Here is a 22788-nt window from a genome sequence, read left to right as displayed (position 1 = left end):
ATGAATGTTTTTTAGAAGAAACAAACAAAAGGACTAGCTAATCTTGGCAGAAAATCATTAACTGTGAATTGTATCAATATATGCCAAGGATGTGTTCCAGATCAGGTTACATAAAAGGTTCGTGAAGAGAAGACCCTGACCTGCTTGAGCTGCATGGCTGCAAGACCTTTTCCATATATTTAATCTTTTCTTGCATAAATTAAAGCTTCAGTTTTTCTGTACCAAGTCTTTTGGGTTACTTTATATTAGTTCTTCAGAGATTAAGAGTATCTGGCAAGAAACATAAAGGGTTGAACCCTACCATACGAAGTGCTAGAGAATATAACACTTGGTCAAAGTTAAAGCAGTCTTATGTTTGACTTGCCCAATAATGCCATCCCACAGAAAATTATAACACCATCTTGGGAGTTTCCAGTGTTTACACAGATGTAACATCCAGTTGGTACAATGTTTGTCTTTCTGAATTCTTGGAGGGTTTAAAATGCACTCTCTGTACACTCTATAGTGGCTCTTCTTTCACACAGTGCAGCTGATGAAGGAAAAACAGTTTTGAAGTTTGCTGTGTCACATCAGGGATATTTCCCTGTTCAGTTCTGCTGTCAGGGAGAATACTAGATTACTAGATTTTACCTTTTCTTTTTCTTTTTTTTTTTTTTTTGTTAAGATGAGAAGGTCAGTATGGATAGAGCAGTTAATAATGTCATAATGAGCAGTGGCCCAGCCTCTCCCTCACAATGTGATGGACAGTGAACACTGTAGAAAGCCATGAAAACTAAGAGAGCTGCAATTCTTTTGGCCTCTAGATAAGCCTTCTCCAAAAGGATTTGCTATCATATGAAAATGAGTGAAGAGATACTGTTAAATGAAGATTTCATTCCTCAATTAATAAGTAATTTCCATTCTGGAGTAGATAATTTATGCCTACTACCCAGGCAGCAATTGTGATTAATATGCTGCATTAGTTGCCTGAGTAGATAAAATCTCAACAGCTGAAGATCTTGTTTTCATGCAGATAAGGCTAATAGGGAAATCAAAGGAAGATAAAACCTCGAGAATGTGATGTAATGCACAGAGCAAGTTATACCCTGTCAAAACTGTAAAGTCTGAATGAAATGTTATCAGATTTTCCTGTAAGGGAAGTTGGAAGAAAGAGTTATATATTGGGACACCTCAAGCTCCACACCTGTAACAGGATGGAAATGGAGCTGACTAGTTTTGGCAAATAGAGTGTGATGGCTCATTTCTTTATTTCCTACATAAGGAGAGCAGTGCTTTTTCTTAAGGACACCCTGTGTCTCATAGGCAGCATGGGCCAAACATCACCATTGACAGCAAGTGGGATTTGGAGTCTCAGATTAATTGCAACAACCAAGAGGCTTTTGTTGGTGTTTTCTTTAGTCTGAATCCAGTAAACTAAACTCTGTTTAAAGAATTTTGTATCTCTTAGACTTATAAATTAAAATTAAATTGCTTTTTGCATTTGTTCTGTTAAATTATAAAAAATAAAAAAGGTTTTCCTAGGGTCATCTAATTTAACTTCACTTACTACACAAGTCTCCACATCCTTGTATTCAGCAGACTATGCTTATTATTAATCTGTTCTCAACACCTGCTCCAAAGTTGTATTGCCCAGTATCCCAGACACCTATTTATCAGTGTAGCAAATCCTTAAATCCTTTTTTTGGTTGTTTTTTTCTTTTGTTTGCTTGTTTGTTTTTTTGTTTGGTTTGGTTTGATTTTTTGACAAAAAAAGCTTCTTCTCACTGGCAAATTCACACTTTCATTTTAAGATGCATAGTAAATTTATATTTGAGTCATACAGAACACTAGGATGGATGGTAATGGGCAGTAACTAGAATGCATACATGTAATCTGAAAAACTATTCTCTTTTAACTTAATGTTTTGGTCCACCATAGATTTAATCTAAAAAATTATATTAATGAGAGTTTTATGAAATAGAAGTTTTGGGTTTTTTTCTTTCAGTATATAGAATCATTAAGGGAGAAAAGATCTCCAAGATCATCAAGTCCAACTGTCAAATATCATGCTGTTTTCTTTATGTACATGAGATGTAGATGATACAGTTAAAGTATTGTTGCTGTGGGAGTCAGTTGTCAAGTAGGATTTTAATTTTTTCAAAGTTTTGTACTCACTCTTCTACACTTGATTAAAATTGGGATTTTTTTCCTCATTTTAACTAGCTTGCACCATTTGGTTAAACATGTGAGCCATTAATCTTCTCCTTACTATTTATTTGGTTCTCAATTATCTGTTTGGAATTGTTCTGAAATATGGGGTAGCAGTATTATTTCAATGTATCTTTGATCAGCTGAATGCCCTTTAATATATATTGTAAGCAAATATTGTGTAGGTTTCTGACATAACTGTGAATATTTTAAGTGCTGGACTGCCACTGTGCAAATTGGCTTTTGAGAGTTTAATTTTGGTTGAAAGCATATCTCCAGATTTTACCCTTTTTAATGTATTATGTTAATGCCTTGTTTTTAAATGTGAAGCGTTTTGTCTTAATGTGGTTATACAGGTTGAGAAATTGTACAGAAACAAAAAACAGAGCAATTGAGTACAGCAAATTTTCATTAATTACTGTCCTTCTTTTGTAGATATTTGGGCAATTGGCTGCATATTTGCTGAACTATTGACTTCAGAACCTATATTTCACTGTCGCCAGGAGGACATCAAAACAAGTAATCCTTTTCATCACGATCAGCTAGACCGCATTTTCAGTGTAATGGGATTCCCTGCAGGTAATTTATTTTCATTAAAGCAGCAGACATAACTCTAGTGAGTTGTTTGTTGGTTTTTACCTTAAGGAAATTACTAGTTGTTTGTATAGGTATGAAGAAACTGTCAGTTTGATGGATTTGGAAATGCTGGCAATTAAAGAACAATAGCACTGGCCAACAAACAGGAAGTCAAACAACTCCTGTAGTTATTTCTTCCTGAGTATTACTTAACCAACACATTCAGAATTGTAAATGATTTTTCTTTTTTCCACACTACTGAAGATAAAGACTGGGAAGACATAAGAAAGATGCCAGAATATCCAACTCTTCAGAAAGATTTTAGAAGAACAACGTAAGTAATGATCATGTAACAACAGTTCATTGAGTGTGAGGAAGGCAGAGATCAGCTCCTCCGCTCTGACTTCTTGGGTAGGGGATTTTGAAGTATTTGGGTTCTAATACTGTGGCAGCTGTCCTGTTTGAATTAGCTGGTTTACATAATTGTGTTCTCTCCCTCAGCTGCTTGTTAAGAACATGAACTGAGTGGCCTCCTCATTTCTCTAGAAGGGATTGCTATAATTTAATCTATGGCAGGCACAGACAAATGAGCTTCCTTAACCCATTTCTATTACATACTCAAGATAATGTTGTTCATTTTGTGTGAGGAAGAATAGGGAAGCGCTGGTATTCTTGAGAAGTGGATATGTGGGGGCAGCAATGTATTGGACAGAAATTTCTATTGAAGGTAACATGTTCAATAGGTTGCAATTCAAAGCCTGTCCAGGATCTGAGAATTTTCCACTTATACTGTTTCCTGGTGCTTTGGCTAAATTAAGTCAAGTGGTGATAATAGATCAGAGCTGGTAAGGAGTCCTTAAAGTAAGGTAGAGGACATGGATTTGGGAGTTTTGGATTCTGTTTCCAGCTCTGACATGGATTCATTACACTGGCTTTACACAAAATATGAAGCTTCTTTTGTTTGAAAATGGCTGTAGATAACCTCTGGAGCTGTAAATTAAAGGCAAGGCATGTGTCATAGGTATTTAGGGCAGTTTTGAGCTTGGGAGCTGTAAGGACTGTATGGTTTTCTGGAGGCTGGGGAGACAGAATGGTAATCTTAACTGCTCTGCCAAGTTCTAACCAGAAACAATAGCTTGAATGTTGAGGTTTGATGAGCTGCTGAATGCTTTCTGTGGCAGAGTTGCTTTGGAAAAATATAGAATCAGCTTCAAGTTGTGTCTCTGTCATTGTCCTTATCAACAGCTTATCCATACCCTATAAAAGTTGCATGTTTCATGGAGATAATCTTTACACAGTTGATAGCACTCCTGCTGGTGAAAAGCACATTTTATGTGTGCAACTGCTAGATAAATATCTGACATGTCTTCTGATAGCAGTTCTTTTTACAGTTTACTTCCTGGGGGTTGGGAGATGTTTCTGTGGTCACTTTGATAGAGTTCCATGTTTTTAATGCACTATTATTTTAGACATGTTTTTCTTTAACATATTTTTCAGATATGCCAATAGTAGCCTCATAAAATACATGGAGAAACACAAAGTCAAGCCTGACAGCAAAGTTTTTCTTTTGGTAGGTGCAACTTGAAAATTGCTGTGATGACGGGAATGAAATTGCATTTCTAAGGGTAATATCTGTGTCTGTTTACCTCTCTCATTCTAATGAACACCAATGTTAAAGAAAACTATTTATCACTAACTGGTCATTTTTGAAATGTGTTTTCTTCATACACAAATTGCTTAAACTGCTGGAATTGAAGATCTGAGGGTCTTCTCTAGTTAAGATCTGCAAGACACTTGTATACGCAGCCTTACCTTTAGGTCTGCTGTGCAAATAAGAAAGTGAGTATAATATGTGTCTTGATTCTGTGTGGCTTCAGAGACCTAAAGAGCCCCCAAAAGCTAAAGAGTTTTGTGAAGAAAGGGAAGAGGAAAGGAGAAATTTATTTCCTGTAGTAATTTGGTTTTCTTTTTCTTCCCTCTGACAGTAGTCCACCACTGTTCTGGGGATGATTCCAAACAAAATCCCTAAACATATATTTGCTGGTTGCCTAGTTGAGTCATCCATTGTAGGCCAACACAGGGTTGCTCTGTCTAATACAGCATAATTTCTGGATGTCTCTGTGATGACTTAGTGCTGTCTAAATTTAGGACTGAAGTTCAAAGTGACTTTGCTAATGCTGTGTACAGGGAGCTCTGTAATGAGGCTCTTGGTGCAGCTTGACTTTCAGTGGTCTGTTTTCAGTTACAAATTCAGCATAGCAGTCATCTCTCTATGTCCTGGCAAAGATTTGCTCTTTGACTCATTAGTTGCTGCTGGATGATGACACAAATAACTGTGGAAACAGAATAGCTTGGTCCCAAGTAGGTGGAAAGGAAGAGTTTCCATAAGAAGAGTGAGACTTGAAGAAAAATGAATTAAAATTTCTTAAACTCAACTTACTGGGCACACATTGGAATCACCTGGAGGGTAAGTCTAACTGAAAAGACGACAATTTTAAGAGACATCATTAGTTAGCACATGAATTTCCATGTTTTCCTACCAAAAGTGGAATCCACCAGAAAACCTGCTTGCTGTCAGCTTATGTTATTAATTCTCTAAGGCTGAACACTGAGTTGAGAATCATCTTGGGTGGGTTGGCTGCTTTTCCTGGGGGAAATATTAACCAGATCTTTGAAGAACAACAAAACCAAACATACTTGGCTCTTCTTCCTGAACAATGTGACAAAGACTTAGTTCTCTAAGTAAGGTAGTTTGGTAGATTTTTCTCACAGTTCAAGGAGTGGATAAAGGTGGCTTAATGATCAGCTGCAGAGACAGAGGCTGCCAAGCTCGACATGGCTAATAGGAAGAGTAGGCCTAGGTTAAGGTCTGCTAAGGAGAATGGAAGGGGCAATGGGGTTCAGATTGATTGCAAGAAGTAAGGCTAGTATTGGAGTTGCGATAAATAAGATTGGGGAGGATGTTGATGGTCCAATAGGTTGTTTGATAAATAGTTTTACTCCATCTGCTAGAGGTTGTAGGAGCCCGAATGGGCCAACAATGTTTGGGCGCTTTCGGCCTTGTATATAGCTTAGGATTTTGCACCCTACTAGCATGAGGAAGGCTACTGCAATTAAGATTGGAAGGGCATAGGTGAGGGCTATGATGAGGTTGATTAAGAGAGGGTAGTTAGTCATGGGAGATGGTTTGAGTTAAGCTAGGGAGAGGATTTGAACCTCTGAGTTAAAGGACTTAAGCCTTTTGCATTTTCCAAGCTCTGCCACACTAGCTGGTCCTTTTCTTGGACGTGGTGTGGTGTGATAGCCTTTTGTAATTTAGTTGTTTTCATTACTTAAGGCGAAGGCTTGCTTGTGGTCTTGCTTGAGATCAGCCTCTGATCTCAAATAGGTCAGTCTCCCAAAGCTCTGAATAATAATGGCCACTAGTATGGGATACCTTCCTGATATCTCACTGCTGTACATTGGAGGTATACGTATATTGTGAAGCAGACTCTCTAAAACTTTTTGTTCATATCCAAGGTATTTTTATGAGATGATCTCCCTCTTGCAGGGTGACCTCTGAAGATGTTTCCTTTGTAGCAGTCATTGATTGTGACTGTGCTAATGAGTACAGGAAGTGTGGTTCATGGGGAACAGATGGCATCAAGTAGATCAGTGCAGGATAGCAAGTGACTCTTGACAAAGAGAACGATATTATGCCATTCTGCTGATTGACATTGAATGATAATGTCTACATGAAGGGCAGAATGTTTTCCATTCAAGAAGAGGCATCTGTTCTTGCTGTCCTGGAAAAGTTACAAACATAGCTGTCATGTCAGGCCAGTGGAGCCTAAGAGCTTGAGACCTGCTGGGAAGTATGAGATTTTGATGAAATCTAGTCTCATTGGTTTCGTTTGCTATGTTCTTAGCAGCTGCTGCCCTAAAAACAAATTGTCTCCAGACTTTTTCTTTTTATTCATTTTACCAGAAGCTACAGATAATCAGAATTTCTCAAAGAAGTTGGTTCACAGTAGCATCACCAACAGGCAGGTTATCTTGCTGGAAGTGATTGTGTGTGGTATTACTTGGAATGGGCTAGCTGATTGTATCCTCAGGAATGAAGCAGGAAAGCTAAGGGAAGGAGTCCAGGGGGCAGAGGTTGGTGCCCTGTACTCTTCTGTCAACGTTGACATCTGGTACCAAAGATCAGGAGTGGCCTTGTACAGATAATGCATTTTTGTCTCTACAAGTCATTGTGGAGGAACTGGGAAATTTGCATAACCTGTAATGGGGCCAGAAGCTGCTCTAGCTGCAAAAAATTTTCATGTAGGGAGAGGTGATTTGAAGTAAAGATACTGAATACCAAATTGTTGTCTGTATTGTGTTGTGTGAGGTCACTCTGTAGAGAGCCAACATATCATTAGAAGTTCAGTTTGTGAAGATGCACAGAAAATGTAGGGTTAAGAGTTATCTCACCACTCAAAAACACAGGAAATAAGTGCCCATTCAAACCCTCCAGGTGTATACAATGCAGGAATAGCTTGAGGTGTATCTCTAGGCAAGCAGCAGGAACACATTTAGGAGCTAGTTGCAAATGAACTAATGGGTGGAGAGACAGCCCAGATGGGTCTGTTTTGTGAGTCTTTTGAGGTTTGTGGCCTATAAAGTATGTGAATAAGAGTTGGGAAGGAAATGGCAAAAGTACAGAGAGTTTTGAGACCTTATTGAGACCTATTGAGACCTACAACTATTGAAAAAGATTGTTCCTTGTATTTCCTTTCTTGAGGAGGATGAGTGCTTTTACTGAAGCTGTTTGCTGTAGCATATATATATAGAATATAGAATTGTATGTCAGGTTTTTAATTTATTGGAATAAAAAGCCCCAAATACCCATGCCAAAATCACATTCTTTTGTTGAATATCCAGGCAGTTTTTTTGGAGACCTGAAAGAGTTTGAGCTGAGATGTCCTTTACAGAAGGAAATTTATTTTCAGTACTGGCTTGAATTGAAAGAGTATTGTGTAAGAGCAGGATAGTGTATAATGTGAGCACCCAAATTTACTACTGTAAGTTTATCAGGATGTGATAAATAAGTAACTATTTTAAATTATGTGATATGCCTAGTATTCCTATTTTATACTACTAATATATTGTAATCCTCTTTCATAGCCTGCTGCAGTCCAAAGAATTCTAACTAATAAATTTGTGCTTGTTTTCCTCCTAGCAAGGAAGAAAGGTTGCTAGGAAGGGTCTGTTCCCTCTCATTTCGGTACCAATTAGAGTGGGTTTGGGAGCTGCATGAGCAGCAGAGTGCTCTGATTCTGGAATGTTGCCAGTGCAAGAAATGAAGATTTATTGTTTCCGTCCCTAAAGCTATCAGACGTGTTCAGTCCATTCTAACACTTTTTTCCTTTTGTGTCAGCAGTGTAGAACAATATAAAAGCTATACATATACCACAACAAAAAGCTATTATTTAGAAATAATGTTTTATGAACCTGTAATAGCTGAATTAAGCATTAGTTTAGTGCAGTGGTGCAGCCTGAGCAATTAATACAGCCTGATTCTCTTAACTATTTATTACGTGAGAAGTACTTCACAACCACAGTACTTTGATGGATGTGCATTGTAGTTCTTGGGAACTTCACTGAACAAGCAATGCTAACTTAGGCTTGTCTGGACAAGCCAGAAATAGTTTAGCAATCCACAATCCAAGACATACAAGTCATAGTTTGAAAAATGATAGTTTGATAAGCTGTTTCTATTTTTATTGTTATGCTTTGCAGCTTCAGAAGCTTCTTACTATGGACCCTACAAAGAGAATTACCTCAGAGCAGGCTTTGCAGGACCCCTACTTTCAAGAGGATCCTCTGCCTACATCAGAGTATGTATTCCTTCTTCTATGAACATCTGAGGTGACTTCTTTCTGCTTCATGCTAGTCTCTGGAATGACATGACAGATGAAAAATTCACAGATACCTACCTGTGTACACAAGAAGTAGCAGCTCAGCCATGCTCAGTAGAAGCTACAAGTGTTGTACAGAAGTGTCTGTATCTACTGGCGTCAGAACTGAGTGGTCATGAAAAATAACCCAGTACCACAGTAGTGTTGTAATTCTGAACATATTACCAAAGCCAGAGTTACAACATTACTGCAGCATTTAGTGAATCAATCTCTGCCTCACACAGCTTCACAGAGCGCTGCTCTCCACTGCCTGGTTGACCGTGCCTCTCCCTAGGAGTGGGACAGTTCTCTGACCTATAGCCCATTCCCATGCCCTCTTTTCACAGGGTAACAGTATGAGAAAAGTGAAGAGATAAATGACTGCCTAAAGTGAAGAGATAAATGTCTGCCTAAAATCCCACAAATCCCTTGTTCAGAAGGCTTGAGAGAATATTTTGTTGTCATGAAAAGTTCAGATGACATTCTCATTTCCAGCTGGCAGACTGTCAGTTTCTCTTCCCAGTTTTCAGAAGCATGGTGGTGCATGGCATGATGATCTGTATGAACTTAATGCAGGTAGACTTCTACCTTTGCTTTCACTGTTTCCTCAACTAGCAGGCAATAGCAAAAGGAAGGAACAGTCACTGGAATAAAAAAGGAGTCTAGTTGATACTAATTGGGGTTTTAAAATTTCTTTTTCTACGCTACATAGCAACAAGATTAAGAACTGTTAACACCCTTTAAAAAACCACATCATGTTAATTGTATTCTGAATGTTGGCACAGAAATGTAAGAAATTTATACTGGTCAAGATCTACCAGTAATTTTCTGCTTAGTGTTTATCTAATGCTATCCTGTGGAGAACTGTAGCTCCCTATGGATTACAGGATAACATTATAGTAAAGTCTCTGCCATAAACATTAAGGAATGTTCCAAATTCCATTGGTCAGATGAATTTTAAAGTGGTCTTTTTTTCCTAAACAAGACCTGAGAAGCTTAGTGAAAGTAACTCTGCAGTTGTGATTGGCAAATATACTGAAGCCTGTTGTAAGCCAAGGCAGGCTCATAAGACACTAATACTCCTTGGATCAGTCCCTTTATTCAGTGAGCCACACATGTTCCAACTGGGTGCTGTGGAACCTCTGACACTGTGTTTGTTCATTTTACCATCTGGATCAACAAGTGGTCGTTCTGGCATTTGGGCATGTTCAACCATGCCATGATTTCTAAATGATAGCCCTGTGCCAATAGCAAAGAGATCTGACATTACAATCAGCACCTATCTTGGGTGCTCACACTGCCACTCACTTGTGGAAACAGGATTTGTCAAATACAAGAAATGAAGTTACGTTATATGCACTTGTTTTTAACATAGTATTAAGTGAATGTATGCCATGTGTACATATTTGTGGGGTGTTTACTGTGTTTCAGTGTGTTTGCTGGCTGTCAGATTCCGTATCCAAAAAGAGAATTCCTCAATGAAGATGAACCTGAAGAGAAAGGGGATAAGGTATAGTGAATTCCTTGTTTGGTTGGGGCTTTTTTACTTTCAAGTATGCAATAAGAAAGCATCATGATTCCAAATGAAAACTAATGAAACATGAAGAGTTAACCAAAATGTTACAGAGTTGACCAAAAATGAAACATGAATAATTAACAAAAATGTGTTTCCAAGGCAAAGCTCTCTTAAAACTGCTTCTCAGACAGTTGAAAAGTATCAGATGCCTCCGGGTGTCTCAGGTGATATCACCAGCACGGTTTGCCCTGACCTGTGGGGAATGAGCTGGATGGGCTGTTCTGTCAGCTGCAGCCTGATCTCAGCTGCTGTGTTCCAAGAAGACCTTGCTACCTCCTGCAGCATCACATGATGAAAATACGTTGTGAGCACATGAAAAGAATGGCATTTTCATTGTATGACTGGCATCCATCCAGCCATTTGAATGTAGATGGCTGTCGGGGTCTCAAATAAATAGTGGCAGCCTGCTTCTGGCACTACATCAGAACATTTCATCCATCTGCATGCAGTTTCCTGATTGTGTTGTAAGGGCCCTTAGACAAAGGAGTAGTAAGGATTCTGAACTGTTCTGGTGGCAACAATCTGCTCTGAATATTCTCTTTTCCACAGCCCCATAGACATGAGCAAGAACTTGTTTGTGTGCATAATAAATTCTGGGGTGTTTGCAACATAATCTGCTCTGCTTGGTGCATGTAGCTCAGCTGCACTGTGTGACCACAGCCATTGTCCCATAGTGCTGGGAAGGCTGGACAATAGTGCCACAGTGTAGGAAACAGCGTGTTATTTTCATGGAACAGGGTACAGTGAGGCACCAGCAGTGATGTATAGCTAGCCAAATGTGAAGAGAACAGTCTTGAACTGTAGTTATCTGAGGACTATGTGAGAAGGGCACAACCATAGGCAAATGGTTTCTTTGGGAGAAACCATTTGAGGACATGAATATTCTGTTTTCAATTTTCTGTGTAGCATGACAAACTAGCTGAGTTTAAACCTATATTTTTGAGAGCAAATTTTTTTTTCAGAACTGGTATTGCAGATTCTTCTTCACTGGGAACAAGTGGTAATATCCATGATTTTTGTTTCCAGATGTTTTTTTTTTCCAGAGGAGGAAACAGACCCCTGAGCAAAAATGAAATTAAATTCATGATACTAATTTGATTGTAATTTAGTTACTAGTTTTGCTTCAACTCTCACAGCCTCAAAAAACAAGAAGAAACCTTATGAATTAAAATTACTCTGGCTTTTTTATATTTTAGTCAGTGTACTTGAAAGGAAATATCTGTCTTTTCCCTGGGAATGTTGCAGGGGTGATGACAATGGCATGTTTATATTTAAAACAGCCGATATATAAATGGTCTTTGAGATTGTTGAGGACAGTCAGGTATTCATGCACACTCCAAATTAAACTTTTTCTTAGGCCGTTTAGGTTATACAAGTCCCACATTACTCATTGAATGTGTTCCTGCAGTATAGAAAATCTGGAGGTAAAGGCTATTCTGAAAGTTGAATCTGTTCCATGTTTTGTTGCTTTATGATGTTATTGTAAATGAAAGGTTTTGTTTTTTTTTTTAGACTGGTTTGTTTTAAAAACTGTAAATATCTGTACAGTCATTTGGAAACCTGGAGAAGTTGTCTCTGTTTATTTGGAACTTACATCTGAATTAAATAAAATTTAGCATAAGCATCTGTTCTTCAAAATGGTTAATTGTTAGTTAGCAAGACTAAAATGAGGGTTTGTAAAACAAAGTGAAAATGTAATTTTATAATTTCAATTCTGTTAGGCAAGTTTCTTCTTGGCTTGTTTCTAGGTAGGACTGAAATTTCATTTTGGTAATTTGTGCTTGAGAGGTGACATATGGCAATGGGTTGCTAAGTGTAGACCTTTCATGAGTTTAGTCATTTAGGAGCTGCCATGAACCAGACTGACCTGAGGACAAGGTTTTTGCTTGTGAAAACGGACATTTTTATGCAGTTGGGTGCTGCAGCCAGGCCCCAGCTGGAGACTGACAGAGCAGGTCTCAGTCTCCAGCCAGGCAGTAGCAGTAGTAGTTCCACACTAGAGCAAACTCCAGCTAGTCACCTAAATTTTGTGCTAAAATCTGAAGCACAAAACCAGGGACCTACAACAAGCTCTTGCCTTTAATTATGAGAGTCCCTCCAATATTTGTTTACACATTAAAAAATTGAAATTTTTCGGCTCATACAATTATCAAAAACAGGGCACCCCCAACTCAGGGAATGATTGGCATCTGACTACATTGATTCAGAAGGCTGAATAATTGCTTTAATAAACTATATTATATTACATTATACTATACTATAACTATACTACAAAGAATACTAAAGAAAACTCATGACTGTCTCGAGACAGCCAGGACAGAGCTTTGAGCCAATTGGCCAAGGAAACAAAACAATCCTCAGCAGAATCCAATTGACAAATCACTTCAGGTAAACAATCTTTCCAAAACATTCCACATGTGCAAAACAACAGGAGCAGCAAGTAGAGATAAGAATTGTTTTTCTCTTCTTCTCTCTGTGCTTCTCCAGGAAAAAGCCCTGAGAGAGAAAATGATGTCTCTCTCTGTTCAGAGAATGTGAATGCCACAGCCAATAGTAACTAACTTACTTGCATCCAAACACTCCTATGAATACACAAATTATGGAATTGTAACACAAATGTACCTTAGTTATTGGTGTTTTGTTTGTGTAAGTGAAGCTCAAACCATTATTAAAAATAAATTGCTTCTTGATAGCTTTTTTTTTTACAAGCTGGTTTGATTAACTTTTTAGATTACTGAGGTCTAAATCTCCCAGGAAGTAGAATTGGACTGAGATGGGATTTGAGGACTACATGAAGGAGGATACATTATGGGTTTTGCTAAATGTGGAATGGAATTTCAGGCCATCTCTTAAGTTCTTGAAGATGCAAGTCTTCTTTATAGTCTTAAATGAACACATCACTGCATATTTTGTTGGAATGTATCTTGGGATACTATTGTGATGAATGGCATAGATGCAGATCTTTTATGTCATTTATCTGAGGTAACTAAAAGCCTCAAGGTGAAGAGGACATCAAGAATTTTCTGCTAGTGGCAACTGGTTGTCATAATTTCTGAGAAACTAATAAAGTAAGGTTTTAATTAAAAGGCTGCCATACTAAAACTTTGGTCATTATATAAGCAGATATTCTACAGAAAAAAAAACCCAAACCTATCCTGGAATGTTCCCTACAGTATGTTTGGGGAAAGATAACAAGGTTTTTTAATTCAATCCATGTCAGTTGAAGGTTTTTTTCATGATGAACAAGTGACATCTTTCCCAGAACTGCAACCATGGAGGACAGAGTTGTACTCAGTTCATTTTCTGACCTTCCCTCCACTTCCTCAAATACTCCTTTTAGTCTGTAGCCTTCTGAAGCCAGAAGAGCTCTCAATATCTTTTGTTCTTGTGTTTTTCCTCTTAACCTTTTTTTCCCCTTCTGTGACACTTTTCTCTGTTTATTTTCCTTCTAGGAACCAGTGTCATCTTAATTATCTGGCTTCTCTTCCTTTGCTAGTCTCCTCCTTCCCTTGCCAGATTCTTCCTTCAGCGGTTTCCTCCTCTTTTGTCTTCAACATTTCTGGTTTATTTTCACTTTTCTGCTATTTCAGTAAGATTTTCTGACCCTGTATGTTGTGCACTGTGCTGGGCCCAATTCCCAGTACAGCACTCTTTACAAGGTGCTTAAAAGCATGGGAAACCAAAATAGTAATGAAACCTGTTTTTGGTTTTGCCACAGAATTTCCTTGCAACCAGGAAGACATGATAAAATTCCTTTGGTCTCAATGTGCTTACCTTTCTGGCAGTAATGCTGTCAGCCTTCTTCAGGTGAAAAGTGAAAATTTGAAATCTGGTTTTGATTCTGCGTGAACAAGGCCGCTGAACCACTTAGAGCAACTTACTCTGGGCTCCCCATGTCTGCCACTGAGCACTAGTGGAATTCTGGGTGCTTTGATTTATTTCATTAGGTGATTACTGCTTTATAAAAGGTTCCTTTTATCCTCTCTGAGCACCCGGTGTCTTGGTTTGAAAAAGACAGATGTCCACTAAGGGAGGCAGGAGCCTTCCTTGAAATGGAAAGGATAAACCCCCTTCCTCCAAATAATTGTAATTTTTGAAATTAAGAGGCTCTCGGGCAAAGATATGGGAATAGGAGTAACAGTTCTTTACTAAGAAAATTAAAAGTACAAATGCAATAGTACAAACAAAAAACACCCACTGACAGAGTTAGAATACAACTTGACACCCTGTGGGTCAGGGCGTTGGTAGCAGTCTGATTAAATGGTGGCTGCAATCCTCCTGCAGTGACAGGTGTGGTTCTGCTGAAACAATCATCCTGTAGAAGGGTGTAGTTTTCCTCTGAACATTCAGTGGTAGTGTAGATGGGCCTGATCTTCCTCTGGGATTCCAGTGGAGAAAAAAGCTGCTCCTCTTGGAATCCAGTGGAAAAGGCTGCCTATGGTGTTCCAAATCCCAGATTATATCCAGGTAGGAATGCTTGGCTCCTCCCCCTGGGTGGAGCATCTCACAATGGGGAGATGTAATTTTATCAGTGAGGCTAGGTGGCCCATTAACAGAAGATATCTTCCCAGAGGGAGGATTTGTTGTGAAAGAGATAAAGAAAATCTGCCCAATTAACAGAAGATAACTGCCCCACCTCTAACAGATGATAACAGAATATACAACCCCACCCATATCTTGCAACCCAGGACCCCTGGGTAGCTGTAAGAGGCGCTCGACTGTCTTTCCAGTTTAAGTACAGCTTGTTTCATTAAAAAAAGCAAAATGATCACAGGTGGATAACCCACAGGTGTGCAGGTCTGTACTGAGGGTGAACTTCTCCCAGCACTCAGCCTTGCTGTGTTTTCCCATCATATGAGGGTCTGCCTCCCCCTCGGTGACAGGGGGTTGGCAGCTCCATGAAGCTCACAAACCTCGCTCACAGCAAGTGACCGTGTTGTGTGGCTTCTTCCCTCAGAATCAGCAGCAGCAGAATCAGCATCGGCCGCGGGCGCGGGGCTCCAGCACAGCCAGGACTCCGGCCTCAGCCAGGTGCCTCCCAACAAGAAACCACGCATAGGGCCTTCAGGCGCTAACTCAGGCGGGCCTGTCATGCCTTCAGATTATCAGGTACCTCTGGAAATTTTGCTGCTTCTGATACTATAGGGCCAAGGGCCAAAATGTCATTTTCCCCCCCTTCCCAGCTGCAAGAACAGATTGCGTTTTAATGAATTTTTGATGTAACCTGAGGCATGCTGAGGTTTTGTTCTGTGATTAGTAATTTTCAATAGAATACCAGTTTGAGTTGTATCTACTGCACCCTGTGAAGTGTTGAGGACTAGTCCGCTCCAGGAAGTCACTTAAATATTTGCTTAACTTTATATTTTAGAGTTATCTTGCTGAAACCAGTGGATGTGAATGCTGCACTGCATCAACTTCAGGATACTCGAGTCTTGGCAATATTAAATCCCCTGTGAGGCACAGATGTGAGACAATCCTGAGAAGAAGGAGCAAAGTTAGAACCAGGCTCTCCCATTTCATTCCTCCTGTTGTCACATGTATGGAGTGGTTCTGTAGTTTATTCTGGTATCTTTCTAAGACTACTTCTAATGTTAAAGAAAAAAAAATGCATGTAAGCATAGGAATGACAATTTGGTTCATCCATTTGATTTATGCCAGGGCAGGGCACAAAGACAGGCACTGTTTCTAATGTGACCAAAGTAGAACAGATTTCGTGTTCTTCAGTACAGTAGCATTCATAAGGAAAAAAACACTGAATATTTTTGAATTTGTATACTTGTCTTTGCTTACTAGAATTATATTTTCCATTGAGAAAGTGACTTACATTAAATATAGAAAGCATTGAACTTACCCGAGTTTATACTTGCTGGAGCGGTAATTAGTTGAAAGAAAAATTTTTAAAATGTTAGATATTAAGAGTAAATTTTAAATGATGCTAGGGATTCTGTTGGTCTTAGTCTCTAAGAGGGTCCCACCTTGGAGAATGGTCTTTTCAGGCTGCTTTAAAGTTAAAATAAGTAGGATTTAAGACAGCAGCTCTACAATTGTCTTGACTTAGCCCTCCAGACCTTCTCCACAGACAATTGATTACTCAGTGCCAGACATATTTCTCCCATTTTTGTTTAACTCCTTTAGTTACAAATTATCATGAAGGCATTGAGGGCAATTTAAGGAGAAAGACAACCAGGTTTCTTTTTTGAAAAGTTCCAGACAGGTTTGAGGCCTGGACAGATCAGTACATCTGTCTGAGTGCGCAGTATTTATGGCTGGTCTGGTTTGGTCTATACTTTGAGGACTGGTGTGCTGCATTTCATGATATCCATTATAGAATTCTTATCCAGTTCTCTGAATTGTTGGCAAACTTCCCCCTTACAAGTTGCTAGTAGTCTAAATATTCTTTTTTTCAGATTTTTTTTGCCCTCTGTGACGCTTTCCTTCTTAACTTTTAACAGCACAGGCATCAAAATCATGATCTGTATGTTTCTTTTGTGTCATTCACTAAACTGTATGGTCTGATTATTCATTTTGACACTTGTGTTTGGCTATCTGCCTTTAACTTCTAGCTGATTATCTTCTGTTCCAGGAAGGAATGTCTGCAATTTGTCTAAGTCTGACTTTATTAAAAACAAATTCTCATATGTGAAACAAAAATAAGTATGGGCAAGTTAATGCATTCTTCTAGTCTTAAGGCAGTAATTTTATTCCATTTTATCTTATTTGGAAGATTCTCTTTGCTTTGAGTTTCATTTAGCTTGTGGTCTGAAGTCTCTGTTGAAGTTTTTTTTGTCATTCACCAGCCTCAATATCTGTTGCTTCCACAAATGACAGTGCAAAACTCTTTGTTGAATTTTACTGAGCCTTCCTTATGTGACCTTGGGTATTTTGCTTACCATAGTGAACTGGTGCTTTTCATCCAGAAAGAGCACCTATAAAATCATAGAATTTATCACAATTCTTTTTCTTTTCATTAGAAGTTGAAAAATTTCCCAGAATTTTGAGAAAAATTTCAGGTTTCAGACACTGTGTAACACAACCAGCCTTATCATGTGAATGTGGTGGGGTTTACCTTGCTGGACAGTCTCCTGTCCATTGAGCAGTACTTCTCAGGCTAAGTGATTTTGCATCTTGCATTATTGGGCAGTTCACAATTAATTCTGGGTGGGAAACGGTTATGATAATGAAAGGGCAAATTCAGGAGGCTGGAGGTTGCAAGATTTACAAATTTGTCTCACTGAGGGTGGAGTCCACTGAGCTGACAGTCCCATAGTGGAGGGGAAAAAAAATACTCAGGAAAATGAACGTTAGGTTACGTACATACCCATACCCATTTTTAAGCAGTTATCCTTGTTTGCAGTAGTTAAGGTATCAGGTTAAAAGACTCACTTAATGTTATATCTTAATGGACAATTTTTCATTTAGATAAATTGAGTAGTAGTCATGGTTGTCTTTTTCTCAGAAAAGAATAAAATGGTTATAACGTTTAGTATTGCCTATCTTGAGAAGGATGTTTGTAGTCTTAGCATTAATAGCATTTACAGTAATGATAGATGTAAGATTAAAAAACAGATGAATTTTGAAAGGGAGTCTGCTCTCTTTGTCTGTTGTGAATTTTTCTTCAGAAAATGGATGTGTACATGCTTTTAGGTGTCTCCAAGGGTTCTTGTATATTTTGTGTGCTGTGTTAAAGCTGATTGCAGATCAGAATGATGACTTGTTTTATGGGACCCTAAAAAGTAGCACTATTTAGTCAGTTTCCCCAACAATCATGTTTTAATGAGCACCAGAGAGGTTAAAAATTTCCTGAGCTGCAGGCTAGACCTGTGATGATCATTCCTTTGATAACTCTCTTTTTTTCCTGCAGCACTCCAGCTCACGTCTGAGTTACCAAAGCAACATTCAGGGATCTTCTCAGTCCCAGAGTACAATGGGCTATTCCGCATCGTCTCAGCAGAGCTCTCAGTATCACCAATCTCATCAGTCTCACAGGTACTGAGGGGCCTGACCGGCTGCACTCAGAAAGGAATGGACTAGAAGCCAGAAGACTCCAGCAATATGAAGTTCATAACGATGAGAAGACCAAAAATACAAACTATGATGCAGAATTAAAATTCATGATGATAAAAGGAAAACTTCACTCACTGAAGACTTCCCCAGTCCCTGCCCCATCCCCATCCCTTTATTGCCATAAAGAAGATTATTGTGAAGTTTTCCTTCCTTCCTGCCCTTGCATGTGCTCCATTGTGGTTACTCTAATGAACCCTTCTGATCTGAACCCAGCACTTAACTTCTTTAACCTTTGGAATTTTGAAGGATTCCTGGTGCACCTTCCTTATGCTGTAGTGATTGCCATAAATCTGTCTTTTCAATCTCTTTGATGGGATTTTAAAGTTTTAAAATCTTGAACTCCCAGGCTTTCAAGCTTGTATATAGTTAGTTTTATACTAGGCGAACCAGTTTAGCTATACAGGTATATTGCACCTTTTTAAAGCACTATGTTATTTTCACAGGATATTACTGTTTTGCTCATGGATGTCAAGAACAGCAAAATTTTACTGTTCCAGAGTATTTTACTATTCTGTTTTTATTAGTCTAGTTTTCAGGCAAAGTATTAAAAATAAAAAATTTTAAAAATTAATAAAATGAAAAAAGAAAAAAAACCCACCCGAGTCTCTGCAGCAACAGATATGCTTCATGCTACTGGACTGAACGCCAAACAGAAGATTGCTGATATTTCTTAACTCATTCACATTGAATTCTTGAAATCACAGTGATCATGCTCTGACTAGTTTTAAATTAAGCATTACTTTAAATGAAACCAGGACAGTCACATGAAAAGGAGATGCTTTCAGGATCTGTTGGAACAGAAGAATGGAATGTCTTCCCAGGCTGGACACCAAAATAGTCAGGAAAACGTATTTACTGCCCTCAAGCCTCAGTAGGAATGTGGATGACGGGCTTTTTCTGTACTTCTGCAAAGTAGCTTATTATTGTGTGTGAGAGTTCTATAAATTTAGCTTTTTTTCACATTCCTGAGTCAGTTCTCAAAATTTAAAGGTGACAGAAATACTAAGACTTGGAAAAACAAATGCATTTAATCATTTTATGTTAGAATTTATAATTAAGAGAAATTATTGTGCAGTTTGAAAAGCATGTTGAAAATTGTTCCTTTTTCTTGTTTATAATGCATATTCTGTGTCCCTCACATTGCTGTGATTAACCAGATTAGTTACACCAGATGCGCTTGATTGCACTGAAATGTTTCTTTTTCCCTAGAGCAAACATGTTTTGATTGTGCCTAAGGGACTGTAAGTGGATGGGTAGCTGGCAGAAAATCCCTAGTAATTAAGTGAGAGTTCAGAAGCATAATCAGAGGATTATTGTCCAACTTCTGGAACCACAGTTATTCAGAGAGACACAACATGTAATTTGGGACAGCTTCGTTTTTGCTTCAGCCTTCAGAAATAGGGCTGGCTCTTGTGGCAGAAAACCTGGAGGAATGCTTTTAGAGAGCTACTGGCAGTGTAACATCAGAGAGCTTCTGCGGCTGGTGTCCAGAGAAGAGGTGACAGGAGTTCAGGTGTAAATGGTCAGTGGTAACAGGTTTTTATACTGCAGAGTGTTCTCTTCTGTCCTGTGCCCACACAAAAAAATTATGTACCCGCGCACATTCACACTGAAGTTGTAATTGGATGTAGCAAGATGAGTAGGTCTGTTTGCTCTGAGGAGAATGCTTTTCATCACATATATGGTTCTACTGGTTTGATCTCCCAGTCATCTTTAGTGCCCCCTTCCTCCTCAAACTCGTACTTTTTTTTCTGCTTTGTGTGAGCAGTTGGCTTGCTTTGGCCATTCCTACCATCATGTAATTTTGACAACACCCAGCTGCTCCAGAAAAGCAGCTAAAACCTACTTCTGTCATCAAATGGATAAGAAGGTGGTGAAAAACTAAATGAAGCAATTGAAGGGAAAAATTCTTTCTGGGGAAAAATAATCTCCCAAAGGATACTTGCAATTAATAACCCTTGGAAGTGCTACATTTTATACATACTGTAGTACTCTGAAAGGACAGGTTTTAATTATTCCTGTATTTCAGTGACTGTGGGGTGACATTCTTTCTGTCTCTCCCTTTACTGATGTTAAGACGAGGTACTTTTGATCAAATGGGTATTTGGCCAATGCTATTAAGTAACATTTCTTTTATACTTCCGTGATTTGAATGTCACATTTCTGGAAATTAACTTATGGCAGAGTGATTTTTGTTTCCTCATGTTCTTTTCATCCTTCTGTTCTCTCAAAATTATTTTGTCTTTTCTACTACAGTTATCTAACATTTCTTTTCCCTGCTGTGACCTGCAGCTGATCATCAAAATTCATATGAGATCAGGAGGTGGCAGGGGACCATTGGTTAATTAAGGTGGGCTCTTGTGCCAATAAGGCAAAATCGTGGTGTAGATTAATCTGTATGTAGAGTGTGAAACTTCACAGCAATGTAAGGTGCTTTAATTGAGTGAACTTCCAGCTTCTAGAGTGACTGCCACAACCTCTCTCAGCTGCACTTGCATTTCTTGTCCTGGTTGGGTTGATAGATGACCACATGCCACTCCTCTCTAGCTTTTATGCGCACAGGTGAAACTGAGCTGTCTTCCTCTGTTCCTTCAAATTCACAGCCAGGAGGAGAGGGAATAAAAGCACTGGCTCAAAATGTAGGCTCTGCACACTCTTGTAATTTCTTCACTGGGGTGAAATAATTTGCCTTTTCTTGGGAGCTTGATGCATGCTGCCAGGGTTGGCAGCAGTCATAGTGGAAGAAGCCTTGCTGCCTAGGGGTTATCCCATGAGGTAAAAACTCTCTGCTTTCAGAAGTGAATTGTGCAGTTTGTTGTGGGAAACCAGGACCATGTCATTTTTATGAGGTTTTTTTTTGCCTGTTCAGTTTCTTTATTACTCAGCTCTGTCTCTGCCCATAACCTATAGACCCTCAGCAAAGTGTTTCACACCTGCACTGAGAGGCACAGAGCTGTCTTCTCCATCCTGGTGGGAGAACAGGCTGCTGAGCACAGCTTTTCACGTCGTGGCTCAGAGGAATCAAACACGTGGGGAATTAATGGGATGAGCAGCCTGGTCCATGTTGGTGAAGTTTATGTAGCACAAACTGCACAATGAAGGAAAAATATAGGGAAAGCTGCGACTCCTGCACTGTATCTGTGACACTGTATCTGGGGAGGGGGAGGGAAGCGCATTCGTAGCGGGAGGGGTGGCGGGAAGCTAGAAGTGTTCAAATATGTATGATATTTTATATAAACATAATAAGCTTAGTTCCCCTTCATAATCTTCAGGAATGGTACTTTAACACCATTAAGTAAAGAATTGTTTTAGGATTAAATAAATGTATTGTACATAAGGCCATACGTAATCTTCTAAAAATGTCGCCAGACAGGAGCAATGTGTATTACAATATGAAAAAAGTCCTTAATGCACTGTTATCTCCTAAATATTTAGTAGTAAATTAATGCTATTTAATTTTTTTAAAAATTTGTCTTGTGTAGACACTAAAAAGTATTACACAAAATCTGGACAGAACGTGTCCTTTTTAACAGCAATTTAAAGAACTTTTTATATATGTAAGGTAGTAACTTTTCAAATTGTTCTAGTTGTATATTCCCATGTTTACTATTTGTGGAAGTGTGCCTGTCTTTACTCAGTTATTTTTTTTCCTAATAATTTCATGCACGCATCTTTCATTTTTGTAGTTTCCATTAGAAATTACTGTGTATGCGCCTGGTGCTGCCACAAAACTTTCCCGCTCTAGATCTGTGGTGGCCACATTCAGTAGTGCCCGTGCCAATGGGCTACCAAAACCATGAAGCAAAATACTTGTTTCTCATTCTAGAGTTGAGAGTTTACTGCTTTTAAGTTGTCCTGATGTCACTCTTTAAATGACTGTTAAAACTAAGCTATGAGTTCATTGCATTTATTTTATATTCTTGGTTGTAATGAAATGGAATTGACTTTGCTTCAGTGTGAATTTTTTTAATAAAATAATATACATTTGTAATAATAATAAAAAGTTCAAATCAAATAAGCGTGTAGAAAAGTTTTTGTAAACGTCAACTTCAGGCTACCAGTAGGGAAAATACAGCCCACAAAATTGCAGTTGTAATTATATTCAGGATGTTTATGATATCATGCACCACAGAAAACAAAGCTTGCAAAACCTCAGAGTTGAAATTGCAGTTTTTAAAATGCCCACGAGGATATTCACAGCTATGTGTCTATCAAAATAGAATGAAGCCTTATGGAAAGCAGGATGGATGGAGTGTTCTCTTAGGCTTTGCTCTCTGCTTGTGTGCGGGTGTGCCACACTGATGGCACTCATTGAGATTCATTATTACTTGCATGACAATCCTGTAACTGCATCTTCTGAAAAAGAAAGCTGGTTTACTCTGTTCTGGAAATAAATGCTTTCCTGCTTTCTCCTCCTGCTGGATCTCGGAGCATTTCAAGTATTTCTGGTGGCAACATGGAAAG

General features: G+C 38.7%; 1 protein-coding gene across 1 annotated transcript in view; it reads left to right on the top strand.

Annotated features, from left to right (window-relative positions):
* The window catches only part of CDK19 (cyclin dependent kinase 19), a 154766-nt gene extending 132427 nt beyond the window's left edge, over positions 1 to 22339 (top strand). The window contains 8 exon segments of the mRNA XM_014312044.2: positions 2623 to 2766; positions 3028 to 3097; positions 4261 to 4333; positions 8527 to 8624; positions 10116 to 10194; positions 15218 to 15241; positions 15244 to 15369; positions 18122 to 22339. Coding sequence (XP_014167519.1) covers positions 2623 to 2766; positions 3028 to 3097; positions 4261 to 4333; positions 8527 to 8624; positions 10116 to 10194; positions 15218 to 15241; positions 15244 to 15369; positions 18122 to 18253 — 746 coding nt within the window. The 3' untranslated portion in view covers positions 18254 to 22339.
* The last annotated feature ends 449 nt before the right edge of the window (positions 22340 to 22788 follow it).

The sequence above is a fragment of the Geospiza fortis genome, unplaced genomic scaffold (genome assembly GCF_000277835.1).
Source record: "Geospiza fortis unplaced genomic scaffold, GeoFor_1.0 scaffold98, whole genome shotgun sequence".
In the NCBI taxonomy this organism is placed as follows: domain Eukaryota; kingdom Metazoa; phylum Chordata; class Aves; order Passeriformes; family Thraupidae; genus Geospiza; species Geospiza fortis.
Note: the sequence above shows the minus strand (reverse complement) of the source record. Positions and strands in the feature narration are given on the sequence as shown.